Here is a 15,574-nt window from a genome sequence, read left to right on the forward strand (position 1 = left end):
TCAAATCTTTATTTTATTTTGCTCTTTTTAAGATTATTATAACTTTATTAACCTATGAAAAGAGAGACTGGATATTCTATTTGTTAGCAGTTCCAAAGGTATCCCTTTTCTTCTCTGATTAAAAAAAATGTACCTGTAAAAACATGCCATAACATGTTAATCCTAAACACTGCATAGGAGCTGCACAGCCATTGAATTTAAAGCAGGAAACCTGTAAAGAGAACAATGTTAATACCTCCTTGCTGGTGAAACTATAGTTTGACAATAGTGGAACAATGGTTTGACATTCAAATTTAATGGAAATAAGCAAGAATTTTTTTAGCACCTATTCTGATCAGCATTGTGTTCCATAGGTGGGGATTATAAAAGTAGTATAAAAGTCTCAGCCGGGCGCAGTGTCTGACGCCTGTAATCCCAGCACTTTGGGAGGCCAAGGCAGGCGGATCATGAGGTCAGGGGATCGAGACCATCCCGGCTAACACGGTGAAACCCCGTCTCTACTAAAAATACACAAAAAATAGCCGGGCGTGGTGGTGGGCGCCTGTAGTCCCAGCTACTCCGGAGGCTGAGGCAGGAGAATGGCATGAACCCTGGAGGCGGAGCTGGCAGTGAGCCGAGACGGCGCCATGGCACTCCAGCCTGGGTGACAGAGCGAGACTCCGTCTCAAAAAAAAAAAAAAAAAATCTCTACTCTCAAAGAAGTTCACAATTTATTTAATAATAACAATAATTTTTTATTTTTATTTTTTATGATGGAGTCTTGCTCTGTCACCCAGGCTGGAGTGCAGTGGCATGATTTTGGCTCACTGAAGCCTCCGCCCCCTGGGTTCAAGCGATTCTCATGCCTTAGCCTCCCAAGTAGCTGGAATTACAGACACCTCCAGGCCTGGCTAATTTTTGTACTTTTAGTAGAGATGGGGTTTCACCATGTTGGCCAGGCTGGTCTTGAACTCCTGACTTCAGGTGATCCACCTGCCTCAGCCTTCCAAAGTGCTAGGATTACAGGTGTGAGCCACCGTGCCCTGCAAAGGTTTTATACAAGAAGTTATGAGGCTGGGCGCGGTGGCTTATGCCTATAATACCAGCACTTTGGGAGGCTGAGTTGGGTGGATCAGTTGAGGTCAGGAATTTGAGACCAGCCTGACCAATATGAAGAAACCCTGTCTCTACTAAAAATACAAAAATTAGTTGGGTGTGGTGACAGGTGCCTGTAGTCCCAGCTACTCGGGAGGCTGAGACAAGAGAATTGCTTGAACCCAGGAGGCAGAGGTTGCAGTGAGCCAAGATCGTGCCACTGCACTCCAGCCTGGGTGACAGGGCGAGACTACATCTCAAAAAAAAAAAAAAAAAAAAAGAAAGTTATGTTGGCCAGGTGTGGTGGCTCACGCCTGTAATCCCAGCACTTTGGGAGGCCGAGGCGTGGATCACCAGGTCAGGAAATCTAGACCATTCTAACATGGTGAAACCCTGCCTCTACTAAAAACACAAAAAATTGGCCGGGTGCTGTGGCTCACGCCTGTAATCCCAGCACTTTGGGAGGCCGAGGTGGGTGGACCACGAGGTCAGGAGTTCGAGATCAGCCTGACCAACATGGTGAAACTCTGTCTCTACTAAAAATACAAAAATTAACTGGGCATGGGGGCACACGCCTGTAATCCCAGCTACTTGGGATGCTGAGGCAGAAGAATCACTTGAACCTGGGAGGCAGAGGTTGCAGTGAGCTGAGATCATGCCACTGCACTCTAGCCTGGGCAGCAGAGCGAGACTCCATCTACAAAAAAAAAAAAAAAAATTAGCCAGGCGTGGTGACACATGCCTGTAATCCCAGCTACTCGGGAGGCCAAGGCAGGAGAAGTGCTTGAACCTAAGAGGCGGAGGTTGCAGTGAGTCATGATAGTGCCACTGCACTCCAGCCTGGGCGACAGAGTGCGACTCCGTCTCAAAAAAAAAAAAAAACATATTTATGAATGTGATGCTTTAGGAAGAGTAATCTTGATTCAGCATACAGAATGCTTTGGGGAGTAATGAATTGGATGACAGAAAAGTCATCTGGGAAGCTGCAATAATAATACAGACCAGAACTCAATGTAAATGCTGACACGAAAAAGTTGGCAGGGCAAGGTGGCTCATGCTTGTAATCCCAGCACTTTGGGAGGCCAAGGTGGGCAGATTGCCTGAGGTCAGGAGTTCAAGACCAGACTGTTCAACAGGGCTAAACCCCGTCTCTACTAAAAGTACAAGAATTAGCCAGGCATGGTGGTGGGTGACTGTAATCCCAGCTACTCGGGAGGCTGAGGCAGGAGAATAGCTTGAACCCAGGAGGTGGAGGTTGCAGTGAGCCGAGATCACGCCGCTGCACTCCAGTCTGGGTGACAAAAGCGAGACTCTGTCTCAACAACAACAACAAAAAAAAAAAAAAAAAAAGAAAAGAAAAAGTCAGTGTATCAGAAACAGTAGATACCACTGAGTGTTGAACTGAACCATCAAGAGTTGGACGTATACTTGGATTTGTATATAAAAGTCTTATAAAGAGACTATGCTCAAACATATTGATACACATTTCCAAGTCTATTATCATAAAATGTTTGTTGTTTTATATATTAAAAACACTTTCCTATGTTTCTATACATTTAAACAATAAAATTTCAACATTCAGAAATTATTTCACTTTAATACAATATCTGAATCACTACTTTAAAATTTCCTTAGGATTTGTATGAGGTGTAAAATACACTTTATACTCTAAGAAACCTAATAAACTTTAATGATGTGCTTAGTTATATATGAAAATGGTTTTATAATATGTGAAAGATTACTATATTTTGACATTATATAATTTCTAAGTACTTGGTAAAATATTAGACTATCATAAATCAATTTTTTAGTGCTAATTCATGAAATTCTACTAATACAGAGTAAAATGAGCATGAGATAATAAAATAATATCTTTACTGGAAATCAAGATTGTAAACTAATTTAGAAGTATGATCTTACTTCTGTGAGTATCTTGTGAATGTACTTTAGCCTTTCCTTGGTGGGTAGCAGCAATGTACATCTTTTAAACAGTAGACCTAGGAAAGTAAAGAGACATAAGAAAAAATGACAACAATACAATTAAGAATATCAATAGAGCACAGAATAATGTTTCCTGAAAGTCAAGTATGGTATATCACAGTGGACTATGAGTTGATATGGTTTTTAAGAGAAAGTTTGGGAGGAAGGGTGCAAAACACTTTCCATTTATGGTATTTAACAAGTGACTCTGATGCTCATCTAAGAGGCCTTGGCATAAAATCTTGCAAAAAATTGTTAAATTGCTTCTATAGGACACGTGGAAAAATACATAGAGTATAAAAGATACAATAATAAAGACACGCTAGAGAAATTTTATTTTGCCTTTATTCCATAGAAAGCAGATTTCAGCATCTCTTGAAATTAACCTCATATCCATATCCACAAAGGAAAATGTTTTAAGAGTTGCTAATCTAAAACATGGAAAGAATGAGAAAAGAGATTTTTCTTTTTTTTTTTCTTGAGACAAGGTCTTACTCTGTCGCCCAGGCTGAAGTGTGGTGGCATGCCATCATGACTTACTGCAGTCTTGATCTTCTGGGCTCAAGTGATCCTCCCACTTCAGCCTTCCAAGTAACTAGGACCACAGGCATGTGCCACCAAGCCCAGCTAATTTTATTTATTTTTTCTTGATACAGGATCTCGCTCTGTCACCAGGATGAAGTGCAGTGGCGTGATCTCTGCTTACTGCAACCTCCACCTCCCAGGTTCAAGTGATTATTCTGCCTCAGTCTCCTGAGTAGCTGGGACTACAAGTGCACAACGCCATGCCCAGCTAATTTATGTATTTTTAGAGACGAGGTTTCATCATGTTGGCCAGGATGGTCTCGATGTCCTGACCTCATGATCTGCCTGCCTCGGCCTCCCAAAGTGCTGGGATTACAGGTGTGAGCCACCATGCCCAGCCCAAGCCCAGCTAATTTTTTTTTTTTTTTTTGAGACGGAGTCTCGCTCTGTCGCCCAGGCTGGAGTGCAGTGGCCAGATCTCAGCTCACTGCAAGCTCCACCTCCCGGGTTTACGACATTCTCCTGCCTCAGCCTCCTGAGTAGCTGGGACTACAGGCGCCCGCCACCTCGCCCGGCTAAGTTTTCGTATTTTTTAGTAGAGACGGGGTTTCACCGTGTCAGCCAGGATGGTCTCGATCTCCTGACCTCGTGATCCGCCTGTCTCAGCCTCCCAAAGTGCTGGGATTACAGGCTTGAGCCACCGCGCCCGGCTACCCCAGCTAATTTTTAAAAAAAACATTTTTTTTTCGTAGAGATGGGGTCTTGCTTTGTTGCCCAGGCTGGTCTTGAATTCCTGGGCTCAAGTAATCCTTCCACCTTGGCCTCACAAAGCACTGGGATTAAATTGCATTGGGCTGAGAAAACAGGTTTTGTATCCCTCTCTCCAAATACAAAAATTTAAGTCATAAGTACTTAAAATTTCAGAGGCTAGATTTTTTTCTTTTTTTCACAGAAAGTATCCAGTTAGGATGAAATATCCATTTATTCCTTCTAAGATATCCTTTTATGGGACTTGCATGCTAAGAATGTATAGGATTTTGTGTACAGATACTTTAAAAAGAAAAAAAAAAACTCAGTTTCTCAGTGAGATATATAATGTGAGCTACAGTGACAGGAAGTGTATGATTTGTTTCCTCTAACTTTAAACGTTCTATTTTCCTAAAATGGCAATACATTGTTAACATTCCTATGAGGGCAAATGTCCTCAAACTAAATAGAAGATATATGGTAGGAAAATATATACCTGAACCTCATGACGTTTTTCAGCTTTCATCTTCTCTGTATTTACTTTTTTACATAAGATTATAATTACTTTACATAATTCTGAAGAATCTATAGGAATCTAACTTATTTTTAGAAGTTGCTATGTTTGAGTAACACATGAACAGAACTGAGTTTTAAACATAAACCCTCTTTATTTTTGTATATAAAGACATTTTTCATACTTGACAACTAAGGGAAAAGAAAAAAAAGACATTTTTCAGTGTTTAGTTTTTAAGCTGAGTTCTTTCCCTTTCATACTTCGGTATCCAGTTTCACAGCACATCATAACTAAGGAATTCTAGGCATTAATTCTTAGAATTCTACTCCTGGGCACAATTGATCCTCCTGCCTCAGCCTCCTGAGTATCCGGGACTACAGGCACGTGTGACTGCATCCAGCCTTATTTTGGTATGCTGATTGCCTAATATAAAACTCCTATTTTTAAGGATCACAACTTACCATAAAATCCAATACCGGCTGTTTAAAAAAAAAAAGAAAAGAAAAGAAAACCATAGGTGCTCTGCTATACGCTTTAGAGACTTTTTAAAAGTTCTTCCCTAAATAGAGTCAGATGTAATGTTCTTTCCACACTGGCCATCTGCTCTGTTTTACATGAAGAAGCAAATTAAAACTTATAATTGGCCGAATACGGTGGCTCACGCCTGTAATCCCAGCACTTTGGGAGGCTGAGGAGGGCAGATCACTTGAGGACAGGAGTTCGAGACCAGCCTGGCCAACATAGTGAAACCCTGTCTCTACTAATACAAAAATTAGCTAGGCATGGTGGTGCATGCCTGTAATCCCAGTTACTGGAGATGCTGAGGCACGAGAATCGCTTGAACCCAAGAGGCGGAGGTTGCAGTGAGCCGAGGTTGTGCCACTGCACTCCAGTCTGAGCGACAGAGTGAGACTGCCTCAAAAAAAAAAAAAAAAAATTCTTCAAAGCATTGTGTGTGTGTGTGTGTGTGTGTGTGTGTGTGTGTGTGTATGAATATGAGACAGGGTCTCACTCTGTTGCCAAGGCCAGAGTGCATTTTCAAAATCGACTCACTGCAGACTCGACCTTTGGGGCTCAAGTAATCCTCCCACCTCAGCCTCCTGAGTAGCTGGGACAACAGGTTTGTCCTCTAATTTGTTTCCTCTAACTTTAAACGTTCTATTTTCCTAAAATGGCAATACATTGTTAACATTCCTATGAGGGCAAATGTCCTCAAACTAAAAATAAGATTTATGGTAAGAAAATATATACCTGAACCTCATGACTTTTTTCAGCTTTCAGCTGGGCCACCATGCCCAGATAATTTTTTAATTTTTTGTAGAAATGGGGATCTCCCTATGTTGCCCAGGCTGGTCTTGAACTCCTGGGCTCAAGCGATCCTCCCACCTTGGCTTCCCAAAGTGCTGGGATTACAGGCATGAGCCACTGAGCCCGGCCCAAAGCACAGCATTCTGAAAATCTTATTTTAATGTCTGAAAACAAGCTGGATACAGTCACACATGCCTGTAGTTTCAGATACTCAGGAGACTGAGGCAGGAGGATCGATTGTGCCCAGGAGTACAGGCCAGCCTGGGCAACACTGCAAGATCCCATCTCAAAAAAAAAAAAAAAAAGTGAAAACAATAACAGATCAGGTAAGAATGACAACATGAGAAAATGGTAAGTATATGAAACATTTACTTAAAGAATTAGTCATAAATGAAGTGTTTGCATCAAAATTAAACAGACAGTTGAAATCATTACATGAATAAAACCATTTAAAAAAGCTATTAAGATCAATACATATTTGTACTTTTTACTGAATTACACATATAATTGTCTTAGTGTTTTTGTCAGTTTAAGCAATTGAGACTTGATCAGGGAGAAATATTTCTTTCAGATCAAAACCAAAGTATAAGCTCTACTGTATTACCCAGGTACCACTTCCTCTACAACTAATGATGAACTGAAAATAATTCTTTTTTTTTATTTTTGAGTCGGAGTCTCACTCTGTCACCTAGGCTGGAGTGCACTGGCGTGACCTCAGCTCACTGCAACCTCCATTTCCTGGGTTCAAGCAATTGTCCTGCCTCAGCCTCCTAAGTAGCTGGGACTACAGGCGTGTGCCACCATGCCCAGCTAATTTTTGTATCTTTAGTAGAGACAGGGTTTCGCCATGTTGGCCAGAGTAGTCTTGAACTCCTGACCTCAGGTGATCTGCCTGCCTTGGCCTCTCAAAGTTCTGGGAATACAGGTGTGAGCCACTGTGGCCAGCCGAAAAATTACATTTATAATGAGAAGTAGGAAAAAGTAGTTTCCATATTCTGTTACAGGCTTTAGTAAGCCTAATCATAAATACTGAAACCAATGACACTGTAATCAGATCACATACTTTTCTTTCATTTGGTCTTATTCAAATACACAGGTAATCATCAAATACATTTTGATGTATTTACATATCCACATACTCTTCTTATCTTAAATCTAAGCATCCTTGGGCTACTAAAAGGCAGTATTCACTTAACTTACTGTTACGCCTTTATTTAAATCACACCATCTTGATATTTGGTTTTATTGCCATGCTTTGATGAATTATAAAGTGGTTTCAAATCGGTGTCATTAGTCAAGTCAAAATTAGAATTTTACTTCAGCACTCTCAGGGACAATGAAATCAATGAATGGAGTAAAAAACATAAATGATTATAAATTAAGGAAGAAAGATTATACAGAATTTGCTTTGATAAGGTCAGTTTAATTATAGCTTAATGACTTACTAGATGTACTTAAAAAACCACAGTTTCTGGTGAGAGGATAAATAATCTTCCATAATAATGTGTTTAAATTTCTATTTTTAAGGACTAGATTATGGTTGAAAGGGAAAAGAGGTAAAGAGATAAAACTCATTCGATCTACAGGAAGTGACACATAGAAAATACATCAATTTCCTAAACTAATAAGCCACTAGACGTTAAGCATAGGTGACGTTGTATCTATATGAAATCACAAGAATTGACACTTTACATCAAAATGCATTTTCTCACCTTTAAAGATAACTGGTTAAGGGAGTGTTCTCACACTAAAGAGTAAAAGCATCATAGAAATGCACATTTTGGAATATATTCCATTTCCTACTGGCCTTACAGATTGTGTACTAAGTTTCTCTTAATTAAGCACAGTTCTTTACTTGTTGCGATTCTCATTACATAAGTTACCTAGAGATCTGTAGTGCTCCAGTATAGCAGAGTCTTGTCTCCTGTCAGGCAGCTCAAGGTTATGAAAGTCCTGTAGTAAAAGTCTTTTGCTTCCTGATGAGGTTGAGATATAATTAATAATGTGTTGGCTGACTGTTTTGGACACCATGCTTAGCATGCTGATATCCTTCACTACCAAAAGAAATATATATGTGTATGTATCAATGGCTTAAATGCAAGAACATCACTATTAACACAGTTTATTAACTTATAGGTTAACTAAATCATCATCACTATCACCATCATCATCTCATTGGGAAAAAAGGGAAAAATCTTAAAATTGTTTAAAATCGGCCGGGCGCGGTGGCTCAAATCCCAGCACTTTGGGAGGCCGAGACGGGCGGATCACGAGGTCAGGAGATCGAGACCATCCTGGCTAACCCGGTGAAACCCTGTCTCTACTAAAAAAATACAAAGAACTAGCCGGGCGAGGTGGCGGGCGCCTGTAGTCCCAGCTACTCGGGAGGCTGAGGCAGGAGAATGGCGTAAACCCGGGAGGCAGAGTTTGCAGTGAGCTGAGATCCGGCCACCGCACTCCAGTTCTCAATGAATTAGAAACATGTTTGGATTTACCAATCAAGGTACTATGTCATAATTACAGGCATGTTTTCAAGAGTTTAAGTATTGCTGTGTTCAAAGGAAGATTTAAAAAAAATAACTTAGGGCTAGGCGCAGTGACTCACACCTGTAATCCCAGCACTTCGGGAGGCCAAGGCGGGCGGATCACCTGAGGTCGGGAGTTCGAGACCAGACTGACCAACATGGGGAAACTCCGTTTCTACTAAAAATACAAAATTAGCCAGGCATGGTGGTGCATGCCAGCTATTCGGGAGGCTGAGGCAGGAGAATAGCTTGAACCTGGGAAGGTTGTGGTGAGCTGAGATTACACCATTGCACTGCAGCCTGGGCAACAAGAGCAAAACTCCATCTCAAAATAATAATAATAATAATAATAATAATTTAAGTATTGTGCTTTCTTATTGTACTCCTTATCTGACAATAATGAAACTTTAGAAAATAAACACTTAACATGAATGTCATTAACATTTTAGCATGGCCCATGATGACAAACTAGTTCTTGGGAAAACTTAAAATAGCCTAGTGTCTTTATAGGCTATTCATAAGTTCCCAAACCTCACCTGACAAATATTTTAAAATTATCTGGAATATTTCCAATGGTAAGGCTTTAAAATTTCCAAATGTTGATATGGGTTGAAAGCCTGAGCCAAGGGTCTTGGAACAACAGCTGGTTTGACGATTACTACGTCTAAGTTTCTGGTTGGGAATCAGAGTGAAATTGGTATTTATTCTGGATGCCATTCTTCTTCTTGTCTCATAAATTTATCCTGGTCAGAAAAACAAAATACAAGAGACAAGAAAGAAAGGAAGTTAAAGCAAGGAAGAGTTTTTTTTTGTTTTTTGTTTTTTAACAAAGAGGTTGATAGTATGATATGCAATAGCTGTTTCTCCGTATTTACAAAAGATTTTTGGTTTTTTTTTTTTTTTTTTTTTTTTCTTTCGAGACAGAGTCTTGCTCTGTTGCCTAGGCTGGAGTGCAATGGTGTAATCTCAGTTCACTGCAACCTCCGCCTCCCGGGTTCAAGTGGTTCTTCTGCCTCAGCCTCCTGAGCAGCTGGGATTACAGTCAAGCGCCACCATGCCCAGCTAATTTTGTATTTTTAGTAGAGACAGGGTTTTGTCATGTTGGCCAGCAAGGTCTCGAACTCCTGACCTCAGGTGATCTGCCCTCCTCAGCCTCCCAAAGTGCTGGGATTACAGGCATGAGCCACTGAGCCTGGCCCCACTTACTTTATTACAGCTAAAATTTAAATAGTTTTAAAGTCTCTATTTTCATCTCTTTTTTTATTGTTTCAAACAAAAAAACTCAGTGCTCAGTTTTAAAGAAATAGAAAAACATTACTATGAAATTTTAAAGCTACATTAATATTTTGACTTTTTAAAAGAATACAGGCTGGGTGTGGTGGCTCATGTCTGTAATCCTAACACAAAAAAGTAGGTGGCATTACTATTACCAATTATGTGCTGTATAATACTCAAATAAGCAGTGAATTAAAGTCTTTCTTCTTTTCTTTGTTGGTTTTTATTTTTTTGTCAGTCTTGCTCTGTTGCCCAGGCTGGAGTACAGTGGCATGATGAGAGCTCATTGCAGCCTCGAACTCCTGGGCTCAAACAATCCTCCTGTCTCAGCCTCCTGAGTAGCTGGGACTACAGGCACAGAGCCACCATTCCCAGCTAAAGAAAAAAAAATTTTTTTTTGGCCGGGCACGGTGGCTCACGCCTGTAATCCCAGCACTGTGGGAGGCCGAGGTGGGCAGATCACAAGGTTAGGAGATCAAGAGCATCCTGGCTAACACAGTGAAACCCCATCTCTACTAAAAATACAAAAATTAGCCGAGCGTAGCAGCGGGTGCCTGTAGTCCCAGCTACTCAGGAGGTTGAGTCAGGAGAGCGGCGTGAACCCGGGAGATGGAGTGCAGTGAGCTGAAACCGTGCCACTGCTCTCCAGCCTGGGTGACAAAGTGAGACTCCATCTCAAAAAAAAAAAAAAAAAAAAGAAAAAAATTTTTTGTAGAGGCAGGGCAGTGTCTGCCTGTGTTGCCTAACCTGGTCTTGAACTCCTGAGCTCAAGTGATCCTCCCACCTCAGCCTCCCAAAATGCTGGGATTATAGGCATGAGCCACTGTGTGTTCATAAGACTAGAACAAATACATGAATAGTAATAATTCTTTCCTCAATTCCACCTTCTATTAATAACAGTCACTGGCTGAGCGAGGTGACTCACACCTATAATCTCCACACTTTGGGAGGCAGAGGTGGGCGGATCACCTGGGGTCAAGAGTTCGAGACCAGCCTGGCCAAGATGGTGAAACCCCAGCTCTACAAAAAATACAAAAATTAGCCAGGGATGGCAGTGTACACCTGTAATCCCAGCTACTTGGGAGGCTGAGGCAGGAGAATTGCTGGAACCCGGGAGGCGGAGGTTGCTGTGAGCCCAGCTACTCTGAAGGCTGAGGCATAAGAATCGCTTGAATCCGGGAGGCAGAGGTTGCAATGAGCTGAGATCATGCCATTACACTCCAGCTTGGGGCAACAGAGTGAGATCTGGTCTCAACCAACCAACCAACAAACAAAACATAATAGTCACTGATGAATCTTAGGATCTATGCAACTTGATTTCAAAGATAAATATTTCTTAAACTCATTAAACGTAACTTATTAAAATTACTGACTATTTACTTACACTAAATAATTTTTTTTTGATGGATTATTGCTCTATTGCCCAGGCTGGAGTGCAGCAACACGATGCGCTCTCAGCTCACTGCAACCTCCGCCTCCCAGGTTCAAGTGATTCTCCTGCCTCAGCCTTCCAAGTAGCTGGGATTACAGGCGTGTGCCACCTCACCCGGCTAATTTCTGTATTTTTAGTAGAGGCGGGGTTTCACCATGTTGGTCAGGCTGGTCTGGAACTGCTGATCTCTGGTGATCCACTGGCCTTGGCCTCCCAAAGTGCTAGGATTACAGGCGAGAGCCACCGTGCCCGCCTATTACACTAAATAATTATTTAAACACGTGTACCACACAGTGACTTTGTGTCACTCTATGGCTCTAATTCAGAAAACAATGTCTTTTGTGTATATATACATATATGCATAATTACAACTCCAATAGAAGGCTCCTTGTTTCTGAAGTAACAACTAAGACATTTTCATCAAAGATATATAATTGTATCTGGCTAAAAGGCATTTTCTCCTTTCCTACAGAATTGCTAAAGTAACATTGTTACTTATTCATCTTGAAAGGTTACATATCAACTTACATCAATTTAAAATTGGTTACACATTTGAAAACATAACAAAGAAATTTAGTGCTTAGTGAAAAGTACACTCTGAACCTCCTTTGAAACCATACCACAGCGCTTGGGCACAGTATTGAGTGAACACTTAAATTAGGAGATATTTTAAAATTATCATTAAAATAATACAAATAGGCCGGGCATGGTGGCTCACGCCTTAATCCCAGCGTTTTGGGAGGCCGAGGCCGGTGGATCACGCGGTCAGGAGATCGAGTTCACCCTGGTTAACACGGTGAAACTCCTTCTCTACTAAAAACAAAACAAAACAAAAAACCAAAAAATTAGCCGGGCGTGGTGGCACGCACCTGTAGTCCCAGCTACTCCGGAGGCTGAGGCAGGAGAATCGCTTGAACCCGGGAGGCGCAGGTTGCAGTGAGCTGAGATCGCCACTGCACACCAGCCTCGGGGAGAGAGCAAAAAAAACACAAAAAAAAAAAAAAAAAAAAAAAAAAAAAAAAAAATTACACAAATAATAACTTTATACAATACAGCTAAACGAAGAAAAAATTAAGTTCACTTATAAACACTTTGGTTTATATAATTTCAAACTTTTACATACACTTCTTTTTAACAAAAAAGAGGGATCATTATACTACTTTGCAATCTGCTTTTTTCAATGAATTATCTTTCCATGCTAATAAATATCCTTCAACAAGTAATCATATTTTAATGACTGTATGTCATTCCACCAAGTAAAAGAATCTTAATTCGTTGAATCCATAAGGTTGTTTGTAACTTTAACTTTTCACAGTAGGCGTTTAGTTTGTTTTTGAGATGGCGTTTCGCAGTCTCCTGAGCAGGAGAGCAGTGGCGCGATCTCGGCTCACTGCAAGCTCCGCCTCCCGGGTTCAAGCGATTCTCCTGCCTCAGCCTCCCGAGTAGCTGGGACTACAGGCGCCCGCCACCACGCCTGGCTAATTTTTTGTATTTTCAGTAGAGACGGGGTTTCACCACGCTAGCCAGGATGGTCTCGATCTCCTAACCTCGCGATCCGCCCGCCCCGGCCTCCCAAAGTGCTGGGATTACAGGCGTGAGCCACCGCGTCCAGCCAACACAGTAGGCGTTTTAAAGCATTTTTATTACAGTAACATAAATCTGGCCTTGGCTTCGTCCTGTTTCTCTGAGGAATGTGGAAAGCGGGGCTTAGGCCCGTGGGCTCTTCAAAGACTGTCACCAGGTGGGGACTTCACTGTGTCAACTATGAACTATATACATGTTTAAAATAAATATAAATACACATTTAAAAATGATAAGCCCAAATTCTTTTAAAACTGAAGTCTCCACTTATAGTTCCTTATTTTCCTCACTCAGAGCTGGACGTTTCGCAGGGAAAACGCAGGCTTTTGTGAAAATTCTAAAGGTATAATCCTAAATTATTTTTGGTTTCCGCTCACGCCTCAAGTGAATAAGAATCACAGCCCCAAATAATAAAAAAATGATGCTTCATGCCCCCCGTTCCATCCCACTAACTTCGTCCGCGTGTGAAAGGCTCAATTGGATGAACTTCCCCGCCCCCCACACCTTTAAGATAAAAACTACATTCACAGCGATTTCTGTTTTAACATAAAACTCTTGGAAGGGCCCCACCCAATCTGTCGGGCAGCTGCCCCCAAACATCTCCAAAGCCGCAAACTAGGCAAGCCTAAAGGACAACCTGGCCAACAGAAGAATCAAACCACACGGGGTACGTTTCACTCCCTTCAGTCCATGAAAGATGAAATTATCGCAATAAAATACTGGGGGAAAAAAACCTCTTTTACCACAGATTTTGACACTTTTCCGGCTACAGAGTCACAGGAAAGTGGCAGTTAGTCGTTCTGCCCCATCATCCTCAAATTTCTTAGTGTTTAGAAAAGAAAGTATCTCCTCAAGATCTTCCCGCCAGGAAGCGGGAAGGTCAGACTCCCGTAGGCTCCGGAGCTGCAGCCCTGCCCACCAGGTGTCCCCGTGGCCTCTAGAATATTGTAGAATCTTCCCAAGAGCCCACGCGGGAAGGAGGCCCGCCCCCTCATGAATAGCAAGAAGCCTCAGCTCTCGTAGAGCCCGCCTCCCTCATGAATATTGTAGATCTTCCCAGGAGCCCTAGCGGGAAGTCGGCCCCCCCCCCCCCCCACCGCCCCCTTATCAATAGCAAGAGAGCCAGCTCCCATGGTGCCCTTCTTCTCATGAATAATTAACAGAGCGAGGTTCCTGGAGCCCAGACTCAGGCCTCAGCGACCCTTCGCGCCAAGCTGAAGACAGGAAGGGGCTGGAGCCGTTACGGTGTGGGGGAGGGGAGGGTGTAGCCCAAGATCTTGAACGCGGCGAGCCACGTCTGTGCTCCACTGCCTTTCCCTTCACCTAGTTTTGAGACAATTTTTGAGTCGCTCCCACCCCCACTAACCCCAGAAGGGCAAGTTACAAGGGGTTTCATCAAACCTTTTGATGGAAAAAAACCTCCAGACATTCCTTTTTAAATCTGTCTTGCCGGTGCGGTGGCTCACGCCTGTAATCCCCGGGAGGCTCCCTTGAGTCCAGGAGTTCGAGACCAGCCTGGGCAACATAGGGAGACCCCCCCCCCTCCCACACACACCCCTCTCCTGGTCTCTAAATAAGCACATAAATAATAAATCTGTCTGGAATCAAGGGAAGATGTCTGTCTCCAGCCTCTCAAGATGGAGTCAAGACAAATCTTTCTAGCTAGGCCCTCCTGGCTAGAAGATTAAATTCTCATTAATTTATTTCTTCATTCATTCTGTAACTATTTATTGAAGCCTGCTCTGGGCCAGGCACAGGAGTAGGCCCTAAGAATGGAAGAGAGAACAAGACAGATAAGTTTCCTGCTTTAATGGAGTTTATTAGCCTAACGGGGAAGATAGAATGAACAGACAGCATCTACAGATGTTGAGAGCAGTGCCAGTGAGAGCAGCGTGACAGAGGAAATAAGACAGAATGATGGGGTGTGTGTGTGTTGGCGGAGAGCTACTTTAGATAGACTGATCCTCAAGGTCCCTTTGATGTGACAATTTGAGAACTAATGGAGGAGAAGGAGCCAGTCAGAAGGGCTGAGGGAAGAAGGATTGGGGGAAAGATTCTCCTACATTTGCAGATCAATTCTACGTTATACCCAACACAAAATATATAAGGAACTACTTAAAGACTGAGTGGAAATTTAGGATTAGTTGGCACGCTGTTATTTTGTATAGTCACAAATATTCATCCGTTTTGGCTTTGTATCTTTTTTTTCCCTGACCTCAGGTGACCTGCCTACCTCAGCCCTGAAAAGTGCTGGGATTACAGGTATGAGCCACCACTCCCGACCTTTTTTTTTTTTTTGAGATAGAGTCTTGCTCTGTCACCCAGGCTGGAGTGCAGTGGCACGATCTCGGCTCACTGCAGCCTCTGCCTCCTGGGTTGAAGTGATTCTCCTGCCTCAGTCACCCAGTAGCTGGGACCACAGGTGCACACCACCATTGTATTTTTAGTAGAGATGGGGTTTCGTTGTCCAGGCCGGTCTCAAACTCAGAGGCTCAAGCGGTCTGCCTGCCTCCCAAAATGTTGGGATTAAAGGTGCGAGCCATCGGGCCCAGCCCTGGCTTTGTATCCTTTTGCAGCCAATTCTTTTTTTTTTTTTTTTTTTTCTTTTTTGAG

At 42.3% G+C, this 15,574-nt stretch overlaps 1 protein-coding gene across 3 annotated transcripts in view; it reads right to left on the reverse strand.

Moving 5' to 3' along the window:
- Positions 1-13,951, reverse strand: part of FBXO47 (F-box protein 47) — a 40,539-nt gene extending 26,588 nt beyond the window's left edge. The window contains exons 1-5 of one of the 3 annotated variants that reach the window (XM_021928286.2): positions 13,705-13,946; positions 9,210-9,416; positions 8,032-8,124; positions 2,995-3,071; positions 134-211 (exon numbers count right to left, since the gene is read on the reverse strand). In XM_021928286.2, coding sequence (XP_021783978.1) covers positions 134-211; positions 2,995-3,071; positions 8,032-8,124; positions 9,210-9,390 — 429 coding nt within the window. In that variant the 5' untranslated portion in view covers positions 9,391-9,416; positions 13,705-13,946. Of the gene's footprint in view, positions 1-133; positions 212-2,994; positions 3,072-8,031; positions 8,203-9,209; positions 9,417-13,704 lie in introns of all 3 variants that reach the window. The other 2 variants (XM_021928285.2, XM_003912916.5) reach the window with 2 other exon arrangements.
- Positions 13,952-15,574: the final 1,623 nt, after the last annotated feature.

Source organism: Papio anubis, chromosome 17 (genome assembly GCF_008728515.1).
Source record: "Papio anubis isolate 15944 chromosome 17, Panubis1.0, whole genome shotgun sequence".
Lineage (NCBI taxonomy): Eukaryota > Metazoa > Chordata > Mammalia > Primates > Cercopithecidae > Papio > Papio anubis.